Genomic DNA, 19,570 nt, shown 5'->3' with positions numbered 1-19,570 from the left:
TACAGACTGGTTCTCCCCCCACCCCGTTGTACTGGGGGTGAAACCTAGGACCTTGTGTATGCCAGGCAAAGGCTCAACCACTAAGATCCCCAGAACCAACTTGGCTTCCAGGAATTTCCTAAGATTCCCTTCTCTCTTTTTGTGGCTTAATACCTGATTTCTTTTTAGTGCTACTAATCTGTTACAGAGTTTCCTTATTCCCCTTTGAAAGGCCATCTGCTTGCTTTGGTAACAATGAGGGCAGCTGCCCTGACTGTCCTGTGTGGATTCCTGTGTGGACACACATCTTCCACTCATGCTAAATAGCAGGATACCCAGCTGATGACTCATACAGTTAAGCGCTTGTTTGATTTTGGTAGAAGAAATATTGGGTCATCTTCACAAGTGACTGCGGGGTCCTGAGTTCCTGCAGCACTGGGCGACTGTGTCCTGCAGTTGGGTTTGGTGTCATCAGCATTTGGAGTCTCAGTCACTCTAAGTGTGTTCTTGTCATTTAGTTATTGTCTCCCCAATGACACATGATATAGAACATCTTTCTCATGCTTCTCTGTTGTATGTGTGCCTTTCATGAGGAGCCTTTTCCAATCGTGCTCATTTTGAAATTGAGTTGTTTCCTTATTATTGAGTCATGAGAACTCTTTGCATATTTTAGATACTAGTCCTGCATTAGATACATGTTTTGAAAACATATTCTTCAAGCTTAGGATTTGTCTCTCTCCTTTCTTCCCTTTTGCCCAGGCTGGCCTGACATTTGCTATGTAGCCCAAACTGGCATGGGATTCATAGCAATCCTCCTGCTTTGGCCTTGCAAGTGCTGGAGTTACAGGGATCAGAACTTCCAACTATAGACAAGGTCATTGAGTCAGTTCCTTCTTTCCTACTATTTTATCTAACATTGACTCATCCTTCTGATCACAGAAAAGACAGATGAAAGCATGGAGACAGATACAATACCAAAAGCATAGTCTGTGAAAGAAAATTTATTCTGAGGCAGGAGGATTGCTGGTACTCAGGAACTTGGGGTTAGCCTGAGCAACATAGCGAGACCTTGCCTAAAAAAAGGAGGGGGAGGGGGCAGAGTGTTGAGTAAAGTGCTTGTTGTGCAAGTCTGACAGACTGAGTTAATCTGAGTTCAGATCCCCAGAACCCACATAAGAAGCTGGGCATGGGCCAGGCGTGGTGGGCACGCCTCTAACCCCAGGGAAGCAGAGGCAGACAGATCTCTGTGAGTTTGAAGCCAGCCTAGTCTACAGAGTGAGACCCTGTCCCACATCCTTCCCCCCTGAAAAAGTAGCTGTATGCAAGTAGGTGCAAGCATCAGTAGCCCAGCACCCCTCTAAATGGAAGCAGAGTCTGTGGAAGCTTTCAGGGCTGCTAGCCTGGCACACAGAGATGAAACATCAAGACACCCTGTCTCAAATAAGGTGAAAGGTCAAAGTGAGGACCTACACTTGAGGTTGTGTTCTGACCTCCGTATGTGTACTGCTGTGGTGTGCCCCCACCCGCAAACACAGACACACAATTTTTTAAAGGATTTTATTTATTTATATGTATGTATATTTTGCCTGCATGCTGGTGCACCATATGCCTGCCATTCTTGAGGAGGCCAGAAGAGGGCACCCAATTCCCTGGAACTGCAGTTATAGATAGTTGTGACTAGGAGCCTAAACCAGGTCCTCCATAAGAGCAGTAAGCTCTTAACCAGCTGTCTAGCCCCCAACACAGTATGTTTTGGTTAACTGCACTTCATTACAATTAAAAAGTGGGATCGGCAAGATAGCTCAGCAGATTAAGGCAGTTGCCGCCAAGCCTGAGTTCAACCCTGGAACCCACATGGTGGAAGGAGAGGACAAACTTCTACAATTTGTCCTCTGACCTCCACATGAGTGCTGCGACACATGTCAACTAAATAAATAATAAATAAGTTTAAAAAATTAAAAACTGGCCTGCTGTGTTGGCATGCACCTATAATCCAGGCCCTCAGGAGGCAGAGGCAGGAGGATCAGGAGTTTGAGACTAGTGTGGGATACACAGTGAGACCCTGTCTCAAAAACAGTAATTTAAAATTTTGCAATGGACAAATTGTTAAGAAAATGAAGCTGGGCCTGTCTTAGTCAACCATTACCATAATATCCATGTAACAAAACAGCCCCAGAAAGCAAAAGCTCATGATAATTATTTCTCCTTCACATGTCTGAGGACCAGCTGGGGTTCAGCCTGCACTGGGCTCGGTTGGGTTTGGTGCCAGCCTGAAGGCTGGTCCAGGTTTGCTCCTCCTGTCACTCATTTTCCTTAGGTCACATTCTAATCAGGAAGAAGGCTGGAGGATGAGATCAGAAACAACATTCTAAACCTGTTTCCTTTGCTTTTGCTAATGTTCCATTGGCTGAAACAAGTCTCATGGCCGAGCTCAACATCAGCAGGACAGGGACGGGTGCTCTTTGCATGGATTACTGAATGGAAAGAGAACAAATTTTTATTGCAAGGTTGTGAGTAAGATCCTGGGCTTTGCTTTCAGACTCCAAAGTATGTATTCCAAACCACAAAGCAACAGTGCAATCAATTAGGTTACAGACGAGGTAAGTTGTGGTGTGTGTGTGTGTGTGTGTGTATGTGTGTGTATTATAAATATGAGATACACATGTAAACATATATATATATACATATATATATGTATATATATATATGATGCTGGTTTTAGATTTTGTCCATGGTTCCCACTTTATAACTCCCTCCTGAAATCAAGCCATAAAAGCTAAACTATGTCTTCTCTAAGCAGGTCATAACAACCCTTATCATCCCCCTGCCTTTCTGTTTGGGAGCTGGCCATAAATACTCTTGTTGTGTAGTATGTGATAAGGACCTCCTCACTCCAGTGGGATCCTAACCCATAGCCTGAAGGTAGGAAAGCTCCGTGGAGAGGACACACACACACACATACACACACACACAAATCGAAGACAGGCCTTGCTGGGTTTTCCCACCCAGTTTATTAGCAATCACACCTAGGCAATAAAGTCTACATAAAACTCTGAAGGACAGGGTTCAGAGAGCTTCCAGATAGCTGGATATGTGGTGATTTCTGTGGAGTGGCAGGTCTAAAGAGGACACGGAAGTGCCATGTGGCCCCTTTCCCACCGTGCATTTTGTCATCTTTTCCTTCGTTGTATCATTTTTGATAAAACAGTAAAACCTCATTCTCATCCTGAGTCCCCTGAGCAGCTTGAGCAAATTAATGGGACCTAAGGAGGGAGCCATGGAGAGCCTGGTTTACAGGCAGCCAGTGAGAGCCTGCATAAAACAACCTGCCAATTTCATCTGTCATCTAAGGCAGAAGGGAGGAAGTCGTGGGGACTGAGCCCCCAACCTGTGGGATCTGACAGTACCTCCAGCTAGTTAGGGTCAGAACCGAGTTGGAAGAAAGGATACCCCTCCCAGTGGGTGACCCTTGTTGTAGGGCAGCTGTTAAGGAGAGATCTCTGCACCTTTCATGCTCGTAGAAATGTTGGTTGTAGTGTGAAAATGGGAGAACAGTCACTTTGTTTCTCTCCCGAGAATGTAGATTAAAACCCAGCTCACCTTGGTCTCCACTGTGCTTAGACACAGTTCTTAAGGATAGACCCATGAGCTCCTGAGTGATGATGCAGACTGGCTTCGGTAAGTTCAGGGTTTCATGTGACACTAGGGGATGCCATGATGTAGGACCTTTGGGAGATGCAGTGATACAGAATGTCATTGCACGATGTCCCACTGTCACCAGCCCTGTCTTCTCCCTGTGACAAAAGCTGACTGCCAAGAACTTTTAGCTGAGGTGATAACGCAGACAGTGTTCACTACCTTCTTGTCCCCTCTACTTCCTGTCAGGTCTCCCTCCTGGCCACCAAGAGCATCCCTTACAAAGTACCAGGTCCTCTTCTCAGCAGTCCCCCCTTCAGACCCAAGATCTCCTGCAGTGATGAAGACCATCTTAGCAATCATGATGGTTGTGTGGCCATGGGAAATGGCCACCATCCCTGAGGGAGGTCTAGCTCACGGATCAGTATGGCTTCAACAGAAGAGAAACCATATGTGGTGCCCTGACAGACCCAGCTTCTGAAAGGCAAAACCATATAGCATCCGGGCACCAGTGTAGTAGGCAGAGTAATGGCCCCTCAAAGGTGTGCGTGTGTGAGCCCCTAGAAGCTGAGAAAAATGCTGTCTGGCGAAGGGGACTTTGCAAATGTGATTAAGGATCATGAAGTGGAAGGACTATTCTGGCTTATTTAGGTGAGTCCAGTGTGATTACTTTAGAGGGTGCAGCAGCTGAAGATGCAGGGGAGACCATAAGACAGAGGTAGAGCTTAGAGTGGTGTGCAGAAACCTGAGTCACAGGAGAGGGCAGCCTCTGGAAACCAGAGAAGGCAAGGAAGGAATCCCTCCCCTTGAATCTCCAGGGGCAACAACGCCCTGTCAGCCCATTTGGCACTCCTGGCTTCCCCACTGTGTGATGATAATCATGTGCTGTTTGCAGCCACCCGAGCTTTGGAGATTTGTTAAGGAAACAAAAGGAAGCTGGTCGAGCCAGCACGTATTTTAGGATGGTTAGAAAAGCTTGAGCATTGCTTCTAATCTTTCCCTTTCTTATGCATAGGTGTATGTGTGTACATGTATCTAGAGGTCAGAGGGCACCCTCAGGTGTCATTCATTCTTCAAGAAGGCATCGATCTCCTTTGAGATGAGTCTCTCACTGACCTGGAACTCACCACTTAGGCTAGACTGCCTGGATACTGAATTCCAGGCATCCTCTGGTTCCCCCCACCACACACACACAGGGGTTACAAATGCACACCACCACACCCAGCATTTTTACATGAGTTCTGGAGATTGAACTCAGGTCGCTGTGCTTGTTGGACAAGCATTTTGCTGACTGAGCCATTCCCCGCCCGCGCCCCCCCCCCCCCCCCCAGATTCTCTCATTTCTTCATACTTCTGGCCTCTGGGAAGGTCCTTCCCTCTGATGTGTCACACAGCAAGGAGGCAAACAGACATTTGGGAACAGGGAAGCTGACCTTTGGGAAAAACCTTTGACATTCACATCTTTATTTAAATACTATTTTAAGCTTCCCACTTAAACCACAGCTATAGCTTGAATTCAATCATCTCAGGCAAATAAGAAATACCAACTTGGGGTCCCTGAGAACGGCAGATTGCGGATGACTAGAGTCAAAAAAAGACTGTGAAGTCCACCCCACCCACTTGACAGCTGAAGAATCTGTGGCTGGAGTGTGTAAAGTGGGGGTTGGTGTCTGGGAGTGAGCCCAGAAGGTTAAGCATGCCACAGGCACTCCTGGGGCGTGGCTCTGCTCGTGTCCTGCCCATCAAGGCTGCTGCTGATACTGGCTCTCAGTGGCTGTGTAGAAGTCATCCAGAACACTTTGGATGTATTCGAAGGTGGGCCGTTCCTCTGGCCGGTTCTTCCAGCATCGGGTCATGATACTATAGAGCTCTTCTGGGCAGTGCTCCGGTCGAGGCATCCGGTACCCATGCTCCAGTGCGCGGATCACCTCTGGGTTTGACATGCCTGAGAAAGAGGTGTGGAAATTGAGTGGGGGGGGGGGAGGGGAGGGGCAAATGGAGCTGTAGTTACCATCTGACTGTTTGGGGGAAGATATGGAAACTAAGTCCTAATAGCTGTCCAGTTGTTGAGTCTGTCCAGCCCCCAAGCCATGCCAGATCTCACAGGAGGCAGAGCATTAACAACCTACTGTTTCTGCCCTGTTGGTGGTCATTTTACCTACCATCTGTTGTGGGATATTTTGTTTGTGTTCTGACAAACAAAGCTTGCCTGGAGATCAGAGGGCAGAGCTAGCCACCAGTTAACCATAGGGGCCAGGCAGTGGTGCACACACCTTTAATCCCAGCACTAGGGAGGTGGAGACAGGAATATAAGGGAGGTGGAGACAGGATGGGGCTCCCATTCAGTCTGAGGAGCCCATGCATTTGGTCTGAGATTGCGTAGAGGTAAGAACTCTCCAGTGGCTGGCTGCTCTGCTTCTCTGATCTCTAGGCAAGTGTAATTTGTCAGAACAGAACACAAACAAGTATCATACAACGATCATCTATCTATCTATCTATCTATCTATCTATCTATCTATCTATCTATCTATCTTTATTTATTTATTTATTTATTTATTTATTTATTTATTTATTTATTTATTTATTTATATTTCGTGTGCATTGGTATTTTGCCTGCATGTATATCTGTATGAGGGTATCGGATCCTCTGGAAGTGGAGTTACAGACAGTTGTGAGTTGCCATGTGGGTGCTGAGAATTGAACCTGGGTGCTCTGGAAAAGCAGCCAGTGTTCTTAAGGGCTGAGCCATCTCTACAGCCCTTATCTTCATTTATTTTTGAGACAGGGTCTCACTGTGTAGCTCCGATCCTGGAACTCACTATGTAGACCAGAAGGCCTCAACCTCACTGAGATCCACCTGCCTCTGCCTCTGCTAGGACTAAAGGTGTGCGCCACCACAGCTGGCTGTCCATTAGTTTTGTTAACTGCAGCCTCAAACATCTGAATGGATGTAGTTATGTAATCCTCTGCCTGGATTTTACTAGTATACCACAAAACAAGTGGTCACTCTGAATAGGATCATTTCCTTATTCTATTTAAGTTTACATTTGTTACCTATAAAAACAACCATGAAATACCTATGATCACCAACTTTACTTTTATTTTTAGTTTTCTTTTTTAACTTGGGTTTTTTTTTTTTGAAGAGATGGGTCAATGACTAAGAACAAAAACAAAGAAACCTTAAACATCTTGCTTGGATGTCTATATATCACCCCAAGTGAATCAACTCAACGTCCACAGCTCCTCCAGTGCCAGGACAACCATCCTTGACTCTCTCTCCTTCTTTTGAAATGTGGTCCAGTTCATCAGCTTATCTCTGCTGCCTGGTGCCACCTTGGTCACACACTCTCATCCATTCACACTGAACCAAAGCCTGCCCCCTCATATTTATTTATTTTTATTTTCTGTATACCTATGTGCATATGTACATGTGTATATATATGCTGGTATCCTTGGAGACCAGAAAAGGACATCAGATCCCATGGAACTGGAGTGATAGTTGTGAGCTGCCACATGGGTACTGGGAACCAGACCTCCATCCTCTGCAAGAGTAGCAAGTACTTTTAACCTTTGATCCATCTCTCCAGCCTCAAGCATACATCTCAAAGAGAGAAATCACCCAGGTGTGGTGATTTAGTCCCAGCACTTGGAAAGCAGAGACAGATGGGTCTCCAAGGCCAGCCTGGTTTGTATAGCAAGTTCCAGGCCAGCCAGGGCTACATTGTAAGACCTTGTCTCAAAAAATAAAATAAAATAAAATAAATAAAAAATAGCATTTGACTTCCTCCCAGCCCCATGCCGTCTCATGGCTTCCTAGATACTTTAGCAAATACCTGCATTCATCACCATACCCAGGCCCTGCCAGTTCTGGCTTTTTCAGATCTTTGCATTCACTTCCTGCTCTGAGCTCTGATTGCTTAGGAGCAATAAGGTGTGTGAAAGATGAAACAGCGACCCAAACAGCCAACAAATCCTTTATGTGCAGGCTGAGGAATGGTGGATGGTGGTACCTCTGATTAAAATGGGAAAGGTGAAGAGAGGTTGGGGGATGATCAAGAGCTGAGCTTAATAGACATACTGACAAGATAAACCATGACCAGGTTGAGCTCTAGACACCCCCCTAAACTCAGGTCCCCTTCCCTACCTGGGTAAGGGATCCGGCCGTAGGTGACAATTTCCATCAGCAGGATACCGAAGGACCAGACATCTGACTTGATGGTGAAGGAACCGAAGTTGATGGCTTCAGGAGCTGTCCACTTGATGGGGAACTTGGCTCCTGCAGGGTTAGACAGAGCAGAATCAGGGTGATCTGGGGACCTGTGAGGACTGGGGCTCCGTTAGGGTAGAGGAATCGGGACAGGGACACATGCTGCCCCCTGCAAACAGTGATGGCCCTGTACTGTGCCTCCCAGATTCATGGTATCAAGAGACATCTGTCTTGAGGATAGACAGCTGAAGCAAGGAGGAATGGGCATAGGGATGTAATACAGGTGCTCACTCTGGGGACCACCTCCTTGATTCAGATGATACCTGGTGAATTATAACTCTGGGAAGTGGAATCCTAGAGGTCTTTGGGGATGGAGGAGCTTCAGGAGGCTTGAGTCCAGCTCACAGCTGATACCTCGGCCCACCCTCCAGCCATGGGGTGCAGGAGAGTGCTATGGAATGGTCTTTCTGTATGCTGTGAATATGTGTTGCTCCCATTGGTTAATAAATAAAGCTGATTTGGCCTATGGTAAGGCAGAATAAGAGCCAGGTGGGAAATCCAAGCAGAGAGACAGGGAGAAGAAGGGCAGAGTCAGAGCAGATGCCATCCAGCTGCCCAAGGAACAAGATGCCAGCAGACCACTAACACCATGGCCATGTGGCAAAATATAGATTAATAGAAATGGGTTAATTTAAGATGTCAGAGCAAGCTAGAAATAAGCCTGAGCCAGACCAAGCAGTTTATGATTAATAATAAGCCTCTATGTGTTTATTTGGGACCAATCAGCTACAGGACACAGGAAAACTTCTGGCTACATCTGGAGCCCAACATGGGGCTAGAATTTCTGCATAAAATCTGACAAAAGCTTAAAAAAGGATTCTAGACTCACAAAAACATGAGTCAAACACAGCTTCTTGGTAGCTGCATTTTTTTTCAGATAGGCTCTTTTGCTGGTGGCTAACAGATGTGTGGCTCCTTTAAGAGACGGCTTCCTCGTTCATGCTAGTGGAACTCATGGCTCTTTCCAGAGGTTCTGCTATGGAGCACTTAAATGGGCTTTGTGGGCAATGTGCTACAAGCTGCTTGATGGTGGCATAGACCTGCTGCCTCCCAGAATTGGCAGTGACTATACCACTGCCATGTTGAAAAGCTGAACAGGGCAGAGCCAGGGCGCCGATTGGGTTCTAGCCACACAGCTTAGTAGTTTAAAAACTCTCTGGGTCAAAAAAGGATTAAAGATACACAATAAAACAGATTCAAATGGAAAAAATAAAAACTTCTAAATGGGTTACATTGTATTTAAAAGATACACAATAAAACAGATTTAGATGGTAAAAACCTCTAAATGGGTTACATTGTATTTAAAAATATACATAGACTTGGGAGAAGAAAGAAAAAGGATAGAGAAAATCCTTTAAAAAGAAATAAAATTTAAAAAGCCACAGAAAGATGGAAAATACACAGAGAGTCTGGATACTGTATATTATTGTGTTGTCTTTGGGATTTTTTTTTTTTAACCGCAGAGAGACATTTGATTATAGGGGCTGCTAAGTTAAACCAACATATATCTCTTAAAGGTATCTTGATTTCAAAATTTAGGTTTAAGGATATGTTGCTTTGGAAAAGAGGTTCTGCTTTTGTTTTGACAGAAGATGAGAAGCTGTAGATTCCTTCCAGGTTAATATGGTTCCATCAAGGAAGACCCCCTGAGAGGTCTCCAATGGATGATCCAACATCCAGAACAGCTTCAAGGCAACTGGCTGAGATGATGCAGCCTCATAGATGATTCTAGGCAGGACTTGACCATAATCCTAAATTTTCTCAGGATCCCCAGAAGATTGCCAGCACCCCCAATCAGCAGGAAGTAGTATAGAAAGCCCATGCCTAAATTTCCAAAATATTGTTTATGAATGTTTGTTTTTTTTTAAAGGGGGATATGATCTAGAAATGATGAAAGAGGTAGAAAATTAAATCTACTTTAATCCAAAAAACAACTGTTAATCTCAAAATACTTTACATTGGGTTTATTAATATAAATTTAAGGTCTATTTTGTTATACTGTATGTGTATTTCTGCTCTTGTTTAAGGTATTATGTTTATGCAACTCATTTAAAATTGTAATATTAAACACAAATTAATAATCATCTATGATAATCAAACTTAGTCATGTTAAGTTTTTTAGATATATAAAGATATATTTCAATTAGATTATCTTCAAATACTTCAAAATATTTGAATATGGCATTCAGAATATGGCATTTAAAATATTTTAAGAACTTAGCCTTTTCTGGACAATGAGACATGTCTGCTCCTGGCAGCACCAATTACTTCAAAGAGAATGATGGGCATTGAAGAAACTTGTTATGGAGTTTGCTTACAATATAGAAAAGGCTAGCCATTTGGGTAAGAAACTGCTCTTGCCTGGACTGCTTGACAGTATGTTGTATAAAATGGACATGCAGGACCCATAGGAAAATGACCACTGAACTTTGCCAAACAAGGTGGGATGGTCTTTCAGGTTCCTGCTTTGCAGAAGAAACTGCCAGACATTCTGCAGGACACAGAGGAAAGTGACTGATGAGCTTTGCCGTTATACAGAATAGTCCTTCAAATTTCCCACTTCCTGAAAAATATGCCAGAGACTCTAGGCCTGTAGGCTGAAGAGAGATGTCCCAATGTTACTGAGAAACTTTGGATGACTGTCTAGATAGCCAGATGTCTCTGTCATTTCCAGAATTTTAGAAGTTGCTTACAATGCACTTCCTGTTTACTTAGGTAATATTATATCCTTCTGGGGTCTTTGATGGAGTTGAAGACTAGATAATTATAATTATAATTTTCCTTAGTTATGATAAAAGGTAAATTAGATATAAAACTTTAGACTCACAAAGATAGATGATAGAACATTTTCTTTAATTTTGCCAAATACAAATAGACTAGATATTATAACTGTAATTCTTACTTGATAACTGTTTTGTTATATATAATTTTACTATGTTCAAATGAAAACCTTCCTTTTTGATTAGACAGAAAAGGGGAAATGCTGTGGGATGGTCTTTCTGTATGCTGTGAATATATGTTGCTCCCACTGGTTAATAAATAAAGCTGCTTTGGCCTACGGTAATGCAGGATAAAAGCTAGGTGGGAAATCCAAGTGGAGAGACAGGGAGAAGAAGGGCAGAGTCAGAGCAGATGCCATCCAGCTGCCCAAGGAACAAGATGCCAGCAGACTGGTAATGCCACTGCCACATGGCAAAATACAGATTAATAGAGTTGGGTTAATTTAAGATGTCAGAGCTAGCTAGCAATAAGCTTGAGCTGTAGATCAAGCAGTTTATAATTAATAATAAGCCTCTATTTGGGACCGAGTAGCTGCGGGACACAGGAAAACTTCTGGCTACAGGAGAGGACTTCAGTTGCTGCCCGAGGCTGGACCTAGTCACTGGATGTTCCTTGTCTACTCCTCCCCCTTTCCTTCTAGGATGGGTTTGGTTAGCTGTTTGAGGGTATTTGTCTTAATTACAGTCTCATTGGTGAACATGGTCTGCAGTTGCTCCTTGATTTAGGATTATTCTCTGATAAACCCATTGTAAGGCAAAAACCAGAAGTCAGAAACACCTTGACCACTTGGCTCACTTAACACTTAGTTCAGGAACTTCACACCATGGCTTCTTTGTTGTTTCCTCTGGTGAGTAAATCAGAGCTGTAGCTCACTGCTCTGGCTTAGCATCATCGGGGGTGGGGGGTGGGATGGGGTGGGGGACAGCCTATCAACAGACTGGAAAAGAGATCAATATCCAAAGGGGAAGCATATTGATTGATTGATTGATTGACTGACTGATTGATTCATTGATTCATTCATTTTTATGAGACAAGCTCTCACACAGCCTAGGCTGGCCTCAATTCACTACATAGAGAAGATGGCCTTGAACTCCTGATCCTTCTGCCTCCACCTCCCTATTGCCCAGATTGGAGGCATGTGCTACCACGCCCACCTTTGCATCATTTCTTCTGAATGCAACTATTTCTGCACCATCACAGTGTTGGAAATCACAATGTTGGAGATCATGGCCCAGCTCTCAGTCACTCTCTGCTGCCACCTGCTGTCTATGCTTCATCATGGCTGGCAGAGCACACAGGCTGAAAGCTGAGGAGCAGGACCAGCAGCTGCCAAACAGCAGGGCTGTGGGGTAGAAAGAGCTAGAAGGCTTCAAGCAGTTCACTTTCAAAGACTTCAGCAGGGCATTTGGCTTCATGGCCAGAGTGGCCCTGTGGGCTGAGAAGCTAGGCCACCGTCTCTAAAGGCTTAATGTCCACAAGGCACACACGAGCATGGGAGCCTTTCAGAGCTGGAGGCAAATAAACCTGACTGGCTTCTTCATAGAAGTAGCTGCATCAGGGGAAGAAAACGATTTAACCAGGACCCAGGGAGGGAACTGAGGACACGTAGCCCCAGACTCTTGCTGCAGTCCAAACTGCCATGTTGACTCTAATGCTTCCTCTTAGGGTTGGATCCTGCCTGTGGAAAGAGCCAGAGTCACTGCCAACACCAGCGACTGAGGCTTTCTTCCCCCTGTGCCACTCTCCACCCTCAGGACTCTGTCACACGATGCTAATTTGAATTAGTGCTCTCTAATATTGCCACTTCTCTACAGACATATAATGCAAGTGGTCCTTTTGTAGTCCCAATTCAATTAAAAATCAAAGCTGGCTTTGAAATTGGAGCATGGCTCTCTCCTTCTCTAAACCCACATATGTTGGTTAAAGGAAAATCCAAAATCTCTGTCTCATGTCACAAGAACCACCTGGTATGGGACAGAAGAAAACAAAATTTTTGGGACTATTCTATTGCCATTAATCTCATCATCCTTTGGTTTCTATTAATACTTTTATTAAGGTATAAATATTATCTCAAAATGTATAAGATTATATATATATGTGTATTTAAACTTTCTTTCATGATATTAATGGTTATATAGAGTATTAACTAATTCTAGAAATAAGCTTTATCTAGCTTATATCATTTTGGGCTTGAGTCTGAAGCAAGTAACTAGGAACTAAGTTTGTATACCCCATATGTATTTAACAGATTGTGGTTCTTTAACCTCTTGGAGATCTGCTGCATATGACATTTAAAATGTTTAAGTTTTCTGCAGTGAACCATGACCATCTCTGGCAGTGACCTTTGAGGTCTCCAAGGAGATGATGGGGCCCTGCAATGACAGATCCACCTAGATTGTGATAATGCCACTAAGCTGACAAACACAACCCAAAGATCAGCTTTGGATTACAAACTTCTCAGGACAATCCAAAGCAGTTAGTTAAGATGGTCCAGCCTTATAGACTACTCCAGCCAGAACTTGAGATAAGCCCTGCACTTTCTCATCACACCAAGACCAGACAACAGGAATTGATCTTTATCTCAAATTTTCAGGGTCCCCTAAAGATACCATCACCCCCAGACAGACAGGAAGGAATTTTAAGAACATGATACCCACATTCCCAAGAGGTGTGGAGGGGTTGTTTGGTGGGTTATAGATGTTTATCATCAGTTAGGGGGTTTCAAGTTGTTATTGGTCATGGTCAGGGAGGAAACTAAGCAAAGGAGGTTAGATTCAGGGATCTCTTTTTGAAAAGATAAAAAAGGGAGGATATAAGAATGATGGGATAAAAGTGTAGATTGTTGAATTTACTTTTAAACTAAAAAGCAACTATAGTCCTTGAAAGCTATTATTATAAACTATTCAGAATAATTAAGAAATGCAGGTTAGGGGGCTGGAGAGATGGCTCAGAGGTTAAGAGCACTGACTGCTCTTCCAGAGGTCCTGAGTTCAATTCCCAGCAACCAACCACATGGTGGTTCACAACCATCTGTAATGAGATCTGGTGCCCTCTTCTGGCCTACAGGGATACATGCTGTATACGTAATAAATAAATAAATCTTAAAAAAAAAAAAAAAGAAATGCAGGTTAGTAGTTAGTCATCTATAATGATCAAACTTGTAGTCATGTTAGGTATGTTTTCAAGGTCAGAGATATATTTTAAATAGATAGATAGTCTTCAAACAATTCAGAGACCTACAAAAAATGGCATTTAAGATGTTTTAATACCATAAGACTTTTCATGACAGACACATCTGCTCCTGACAGCACTAATCTACTTCAGAGAAGATGATGGGCATTGAAGAACCTCCATATGGGGTTTGCTTTCTTTGTGGCAAAAGCTAGCCATTTGGGCAGCTTTTTTTCTGACAATATGCTGTCCAAATTGGACAAGCAGGACACAAAGGAAGTTAACTGCCAAACTTTGCCAAGACAACGTAGGACAGTCCTTCAAAATTCCTGCTTCACAGGAAAGTGTATCAGATATTCTAGGCCTGTAAGTCAAAGACAGATGCCCTAATGTTGCAGAGGAACTTTGGGTAACTGTCCAGACAGCCAGACAGCCCTGTCATTTCTACAGTTTAGGAAGTTGTTTGCTTTGTACTTCCTGTTTATTTGGGTAATAGTATAACTTCTTGGGTCTCTGATGGGTTGAAGAAAGATAGTTATACCATTTTCTTTGTTATCAAATTCAGAAAAGGAACTTACAAAAGAGATGTAAAGTTTATAAGGTTGAGAGACATAAAAGCTGAAGTTGTTTATCTAAGAAAATGTTTTAAGGTCTAAAAGGATATTTTTAGGATGGTAATAGAAGTTATGATAGAAAGTGGTTTAGGTATAAAACTTAGGACTCATCAAAATAGGATAGATAATGGAGTAATTTCTCTGAATTTACTAAATACAGGTGGACTGGATATTGTCAATGTAATTCTTACCTGATAATTGTTTTTATTGTATATAGTTTTTACTATGTTAGAGTTAAAACCTTTCCTCTTTATTTAAACAATACCTGATAATTTTTCTTATTGTATATAGTTTTACTATGTCAGAGTTGAAACCTTTCCTTTTTATTTAGACAAAAGGAGGGAAATGTTTCAGGATATTTGACCACATTATGACACTCTGAGACTGTTAATAAAGTTAACCTTGAATTAGGGGGCAGAGTCAATGACTAGCTGGCCAGAATTACCCATAGAGATTTTGGAGGACATAGGATATAATAGAGAGACACAGGAAGAAATAGGGAGGGGCTTAGAAAGATTCGCAGGCCCTTTTGACCTGGGAAGTGTGGACACAGGGTCAGCTGGTCATTCTTCTGCTGCTTTCTTGTTCTATCAGGTTTTTACCCCAATATCTGACTCCCGAGTTATTAATAATAGAACAATTTAGACAATTGACAAATTCCATTTCATGGAAATAGGGTTATAGATGGTTGTGAGCCACATGTAGGTGCTGGGAACTGAACCCAGGTCCTCTACAAGAGCAGTGCTCTTAACTCCTGAGCCATCTCTCCAACTCTCCTTTCTTTTCAAGAAACAGGATCTACATATTCTAGGTTGGCTCCAACTTGTGATAACCCTCAGCTTCCTGAGTGCTGGGATTTACAGCTCTTACTCTAAGTTAGTAATTTTCTTTATTTCATACTTTTGCTTTGTATGGTACTAAGGCTTGAACCCAGAGCCTTGAACATGCTTGGTAGGCATTACTCTATTACCAAGCCACATCCTCAGCTGCCATCTTTTATATCCAGAGAGTTTTCTTCATATCTCACTTATTCCCTACAGACTTAGATTATTATCCAAATTTTCATTTTATATTTTTGTAGTTAGTTTAAATTTTATCCAATCATAACAGAAATCGAATGGTTGGGGTGTGTGTGTGTGTGTGTGTGTGTGTGTGTGTGTGTGTGTGTGTGTGTTACTAGGGATTGAGTCTAGCACAATGCACATGCTAGGCATGTGCTCTTGCCACAGAACTACTTCCCCTTTACTTTTTATTTTGAGACAGGGTCATTAACTTGCCCTGGCAGGCCTTGAACTTGTTATCTCAGTCTCCAGAGTAGCTGAGGTTACAAGCCTGCACCTCTAGACTCGGCTAAAGTCTACAGATACTGAAGTTTAACTTGGTAGTTGATAGCTGAGTAGCCCCTGTGATCGTCATCAGATTAAGGCAGAGGACATTTGCAGCCTTTCAGAAGGCTCCTTCCCGCTCCTCCCAGGTAGTACCTCTCTGCTCCAGCCCCTATGCACAGCTTTGTCGGCATAAGTGAATTTTACAGCTTTAATGAGATATAATTCACAGGCCATAAAATCCACACATTTAAAGTGTGTACTCCAGTGGCTTTCATAATAGTGGAAGAGTTGTGAATTTTAGGCTATTTCATCACATGTCATCCAGTCCCATCCCTAGCACTCAGAACCCCTTCTTCCTGAGTCCCCCACCCACCCCTAGGCAACCACTGCTCCACTCTTAGCCTCCACAGCCGTCTTGGTTTCACTTGGGAATTTCATACCAAGGGTAACAGATATCTGTATTTGTGCCTGGCTTCCACTGAGCATGCTCCCAAGGCTTGTATATGTTGCAGCACCTTTCAACACTTCATTCCATTTTATCACAAACACTATTCTGTGGTATGGATACTCAACATTTTCTTCATCTGTTCATCAGCTGATGGGCATCAGTTAGGGTGTTTCAGTCTGGGGCTATTATGAAGAACACCATGAACTTCACAAATGACTTTTGCCTGTTTTTGGATTCCCTGTCTGTGGAACCCCCTTCATGTGGATGTCACGCCTCCCCTTTAGCTGCAGGTGGCACTGGTGTGTGGTGTGATGGGGATGGAACCTGTGGCCTTCTGTGTCTGTCAGTCAAACTCTATCACCGAGTGTCATTTCCAGCCCCCTGTGTGGGTTTTTTCACTGCTGTATGATGCCACACTGTGTGAGTGATACAGTTGGTATGCACACCCTGTCTGTGGGCATTGAGGTCACTCTTACTTTGTCTTCTGTGAATAAAGTTACTCTCACCTCTCACCACTACCTGTATTTGCCGAAGCTGTCACTTCAGTCTAATCTGAAATGTTCCTCTTCAAGTCTGATGTGACATTAACATTATCATCCTGACAGGATCTAGAATCACCTAGGAGAAGAGCCCTTGGGCGTGTCTGTGAAGGACTTTCTACATAGGGTTAATTGAGGTGGCAAGACCCATCCTGACTGTGGGCTGTGGACCACATAAAAAAGAAAAAAGCATGGGGTGGTGATGGCGCATGCCTTTATCCCAGTATTCAGGAGGCAGAGGCAGGTGGATCTCTGTGAGTTTGAGGCCAGCCTGGTCTACAGAGCAAGTTCCAGGACAGGCTCCAAAGCTACAGAGAAGCTCTGTCTTGAAAAACAAAAAAACAAAAAACAAAAACAAAAACAAAAACAAAAAAAGGAAAAAGAAAAAGAAAAAACCGAGCTGAATACCAGCATTTGTCTGTCTGCCTCCTGACTGTGGATATGATGTGACCAGTTGTATACCCTTACTGACCCACGAGGATGGACTGTCCTCTCTAACCAGAAGCCAAATTAAAGCCTTCCTTACATAGCCTCTGTTGAGTATTTTGCCAACTAATGCACTGTGCAGAAGAACCCAGTCAAACTTGTTGCAAGAGTTAGTCGAGGACAGATCTTGGCTCTTTCCAGTCTCTCACAGGTGTCCACCCTCAGATCTCACAGCCCTTCCGGGAGGGCGGCCTTCCCTACCTTCCCGAGCTGTGTACTCATTGTCTTCGATGATCCGTGCCAGGCCGAAGTCAGCAATCTTACACACCAGTGATGCAGAGACCAAGATGTTGGCAGCCCGGAGGTCTCGGTGGATGTAGTTCCTCTGCTCAATGAAGGCCATGCCCTCTGAGATCTGCATCCGGAGGAAGAGACAGTGTCACCCTCACACACTAAATTCTAGTAAAGAATTCAAAAGAATTCTTTCTTCCAGCATAATAGTTTTGTTGATTATTTTGGAATTTCACATAATGCGTCCTGATCACTCACTTCCCAGTCCTTCCACGTCCGCCCCCACCCTTGTGACCTTCTCCAAGAAAAAAAAGAAAGAAAGAAAACCCAAGTCCGTTTGTGTTTCCCATATACTCACTGTAGCATGGTCAAACACCCAGCAGCCAGCCCCTTAAAAAAACCTGAGTCCTTCCCTATCCCAACCCCTGCCAGAAGGCATCAACTATGAAGAGCTATACTTTAGCATCCCCATCACAATTTTTAAGAATTCTCTTCAATGGCTTCCTATCTAGACTGTTTCTTTTTGGGGGTGAGGGGAGCGTGTTGTTGGGGGGAGGTTGTCCCAGAAGCCTTCAATGTCCCTCTTTCTCAACTGTGAGTCTGCCGTCATTGATACCACTGCAAAAGTAACTTCCTTTCTTTACAGTCAGTGGCAACATGGACCATGGATTTCCATATGGTTTCTAGCAATAGCATGGACCACAGATATCCACATGGCCTCTGTTGTCAGCCCAGACCATGGACCTCAGCATGGTCTCCATTGGCAGTACAGACCATGGACATCAACATGGCCTTCAGCTGCAGCACAGACCACAGACACCATCATGGCCCTCGGTGGCAGCACAGGCCATAGACATGGACATGACTTCAGGTGGCAGCATAGATCACAGCCATCTACATGGCCTTTGGTGTTTAACAAGGACCACAGACCTCAACATACCTCCAGTGGCAGCACAGCCCACAGACATCAACATGGCTTCGGGTGGCAGCCAAGACCAAGGGTATCCATATGTCCTCCCGTGGTAACACAGACATCAACACAACCCTTAGCTGTAACATGGACCATGGACACCCTCATGGCCCTCAGTGGCAGCATAGACCATAAACACTCACATGGCCATCAGTGGTAACATGGGCCACAGACATCAACACAACACCCAGATGCAGGTGGACCATGGACATCAACATGGCCCTTTGCAGTAGCATGGACCACAGACATCAACATGGCCTCCAGTGGTGGCACAGACCACAGACATTCACAAGGACCTCGGGCATCAATGGATGGAGTGGCAGCATGGAGCACGGATACCAGCATGTCCTCCAGCTGTAGCATGGACCATGGATACTGACAAGGCTTCTTGGGGCAGCATGGATGATGGGGATCTTTCCAGGGGGTCCAATCTAGAGAATGAGTTGTTCTTTATCTTGGACATCTTGCTGTTGCTCAGAGCCAGGATGATCGTGCCACCGGGCAATGTGTTCAGAAAAGAGCCTGCACAAACTCCAGGCTGCCACACACCACCCTGTCAGCCTTACTCAGCCACGACATACTCCCCTGTGCCCTGTCCACCGCAGCCTTCTCCCACGCCTGTCACCAATGTCACATCTCTATTTCTGCCTCTCTCCATCATGCATGTGCTGCTCCATTCCTCCTTCTTTCCCACCTATCCATCACATATTTGTTTGTCCAAGTGGCATTTAAAACTGCAGTGTGTCACCCAGCACACACACACACACACACACAGCACACACACACACACACACACACTATATATATATATATTATATAATATATAATATATATTATATATATATTCCAAACAGCTTTACATGCAAATATTCATTGCAATGAGTCATTGGTCTGAAGCACCATAAATACTGGACCGTCACTGAGACTTGTTTTGAATATCCAGTTGTTGCTCAGAGTCAGGATGATCTTGTGGCTAGGCAGAGAATCCAGGGGCAGGATCCAAGAGAACTCCAGTCCACTGCACACCTCCCTGCTCTCAATGCTGGCAGGCCAGAGGCTCACCCGGCCGACGCACTCTCCTTGTCCCAGCAGGGTAAGCAGCCGTGGTAGCTCCTGTGGC

General features: G+C 44.1%; 1 protein-coding gene across 1 annotated transcript in view; it reads right to left on the bottom strand.

Moving 5' to 3' along the window:
• Positions 1–4,957: 4,957 nt before the first annotated feature.
• Positions 4,958–19,570, bottom strand: part of Hck (HCK proto-oncogene, Src family tyrosine kinase) — a 34,417-nt gene continuing 19,804 nt past the window's right edge. Inside the window, exons 10-12 of the mRNA XM_059261659.1 lie at positions 17,451–17,604; positions 7,760–7,891; positions 4,958–5,560 (exon numbers count right to left, since the gene is read on the bottom strand). Of these exons, the coding sequence (XP_059117642.1) occupies positions 5,358–5,560; positions 7,760–7,891; positions 17,451–17,604 (489 nt within the window). The 3' untranslated portion in view covers positions 4,958–5,357. The remainder of the gene's footprint in view (positions 5,561–7,759; positions 7,892–17,450; positions 17,605–19,570) is intronic.

This window comes from Peromyscus eremicus, chromosome 4 (assembly GCF_949786415.1).
Source record: "Peromyscus eremicus chromosome 4, PerEre_H2_v1, whole genome shotgun sequence".
NCBI classification, from domain to species: domain Eukaryota; kingdom Metazoa; phylum Chordata; class Mammalia; order Rodentia; family Cricetidae; genus Peromyscus; species Peromyscus eremicus.
Note: the sequence above shows the minus strand (reverse complement) of the source record. Positions and strands in the feature narration are given on the sequence as shown.